This window comes from Phytophthora parasitica, assembly GCF_000247585.1.
Source record: "Phytophthora parasitica INRA-310 unplaced genomic scaffold supercont2.222, whole genome shotgun sequence".
Lineage (NCBI taxonomy): Eukaryota > Oomycota > Peronosporomycetes > Peronosporales > Peronosporaceae > Phytophthora > Phytophthora nicotianae.
The window spans coordinates 16,702-18,976 of record NW_008649208.1 but is presented as its reverse complement, the minus strand read 5'-3'; the positions used below and the strand labels follow the sequence as shown (position 1 = coordinate 18,976).

The 2,275-nt window shown below is 49.1% G+C and overlaps 2 protein-coding genes across 2 annotated transcripts; both read left to right on the top strand.

The window, feature by feature from the left end:
* Window positions 1–320: 320 nt before the first annotated feature.
* On the top strand, window positions 321–554 carry PPTG_24784 (hypothetical protein; the record flags this gene model as incomplete). Its single annotated transcript, XM_008918520.1, has 1 exon — window positions 321–554. A coding segment is annotated over one exon (234 nt), but the record flags the coding sequence as incomplete, so codon positions are not given.
* A 169-nt stretch (window positions 555–723) lies between these two features.
* PPTG_19911 (hypothetical protein) lies at window positions 724–1,256 on the top strand (the record flags this gene model as incomplete). The annotated part of the gene is made up of 2 exons (XM_008918519.1): window positions 724–972; window positions 1,023–1,256. 2 exons carry the CDS (start codon window positions 724–726, stop codon window positions 1,254–1,256), a joined length of 483 nt encoding a protein of 160 aa, XP_008916767.1.
* Window positions 1,257–2,275: the final 1,019 nt, after the last annotated feature.

Sequence of the window (2,275 nt, the reverse complement as noted above, 5' to 3'; positions counted from 1 at the left end):
TGACGTAATCACTGACGCACCGTCGTCGACCATGAGTCTCAGGGCTGGATCGGGTCGCTTCCCATCAACCAGTTTTCTTATTCACGAAAGCCAACTGGCGCTTCACCACAGTGTCTGTTTGCACTGGCAGCCAAAGTTACGACACCGATTTCCTGGTGGGAGATGCCACGTGTGTGCTGACGAAGTACAAGAGGCTTGCGTTTGGAAGAGTGATCACGGACAACACTGCTGCAAACAAAGCAATGTGGGAAGTGATGCAGCCACGGTAGCCTATCCTGTTCTTCCATGGCTGTGTCTACCACGCTTTGCATCTGCTAGTGAAAGATCTGCTTGAACACCTGAGCTGGTTGCGCTCGTTGCGCGATGGGTGCAAAGAGCTGGTGGTTTTCTTCAAACGGAACCACAAGTTGTGGTTCTTGCTTCGCCGTAAGGTGAAGGAGAAGAAACTCCGTGCTCTTGTTCTTACTGGCGATACGAGATGGGGATCGGCGCTGGCTTGTCTAGCTAGTGTCCTTGCGGCTGAATCCATTTTATTCACCATTGTGTCGGGGTGAAACTTCATGGACGTGAAGGGATAGCAGTAGCGAAAGAAACGCAAGACGATTTTTACCTTCGTCATCAGTCGTGAGTTTGTTCCCTCCTTAAAAATAGGCTCGGCATTGCTACGTGTCATCGCCAAGCACCTTGTGACGTTGGAAAAGGAATCATACCAATCGCGGAGGTATGCAAGGCCTTCCTGGAACTTCCAACGGAGTTCGGACTTTGTGGCCTAACCGCGCGGGATCTCAAGACATTAAGGGAATCGTTCCGGAGCGCTTCGATTTCATCTACGGCGATGCTCACGGACTGTCGTATCTCCTGGGTCCGCCTTTTTGCGGAGAAGGGATGGACGTGGCCACGCGAACATTGGTCGAGTCGTCCATGCTGTCGTGGTTCGGAGAGGATAAGGCGGACGCGGTACTACTGCAGCTGGTTGGTTATCATCGCTACGTAACTAACTGAAGGACAATGCTCCTTGCTAGTGGAATCTGCTGTGCAAGCGCAAGTTAACGCTCTACGACTGTTGGTGTGGAATGAAGCAGTTCGATCTGCTGCAAACTCTAGCGAAGCAACTATTCCGCTGCGCCAGCTTGAAGGCTGCATCCGAGAGAAACTTCTCCACGCATGCCTTCATTCATTCAAACTACGCGACCGACTTCAGCCCGACCGAGTTGAAAAGCTCGTACACATGGGCAAGGTCTCGCAAGTTACTATAACAGTGAAACCAGAGCTCAGGCTTGAAAGCGAAAAATTCCATTCTTGTCCCAGGTGACAACGGCACTAAGCACAAGATTTACGTGGAGGTGACTACAAAACTCAAAGGCGGCAATGAGCTCCTGACAACTTACAGTCGCGGTTACAGATTTAGATAGAGCAAGTAACTATTCTAGCAATCTCCGTCGTCTAGTGTAGTAAACGTAGTCGTCATCCTTTTGGTCGTTGGCGTTGTCGTCGTCATCCAAGCTGATGTTGGCGATCACATCTTCGAGATGATTGTACTCCTGCAGATTTTCTTAGCTCACATTCTTGACGTTGAAGTGTCGATATTCGATCGGGCACGAGGAGGCACCAAACACGCCCTCTCTGTATATGTCTACATCAGTAAATACTTATGTCCTATGTACTGTCTGGCGTTCTTTTTTTGTTTTTCTTGGATCTATAACGTACACTATATCCCCCCTCCTTTCCTTTTGGTTTCTAGCGAGACACGAGCGTACTTGACAGAAATTCTGAGCTGGTGAATATGCTTGCAATGGCGCCGGAGAGTGTTGATCTTTGCAGTGTGGAACGGACAGCCTGGACTTGGGCACGAGACGTCACTGCCGGAGGCAACAGGAACCCGAATAGGTGTTGGCAACACTGGTGGACTCCATGAGTTGTCAGAAAGTCGAGTGAGATGAAAAGGGGGACACTGTTGATGTCGTCAATTTTTTCCGTGAGGCAGAAAGTGGACAAAAACAAGAGCCAATCAATTGGGAGATGTTTTCAAACTCAGCGGGGTGGGTAGGATTTTTAGTTTATCTCTAAAAACAAACCACCCCAGAGGATGAATGGGTGGGGGGATGGGCAAATTGGATTATTCCCTACCCCAAAAACCACTATGAGCCCTGATTACCACGTCATGGTACATACCTTTAACTGAAACCATAGATCGTACTTGCATCCCAATAGTTACAATTTTCCTCAAAAACAGAATCATTTCCAGCGTTGATGGCAGTATACCGTGCCGCTGCTG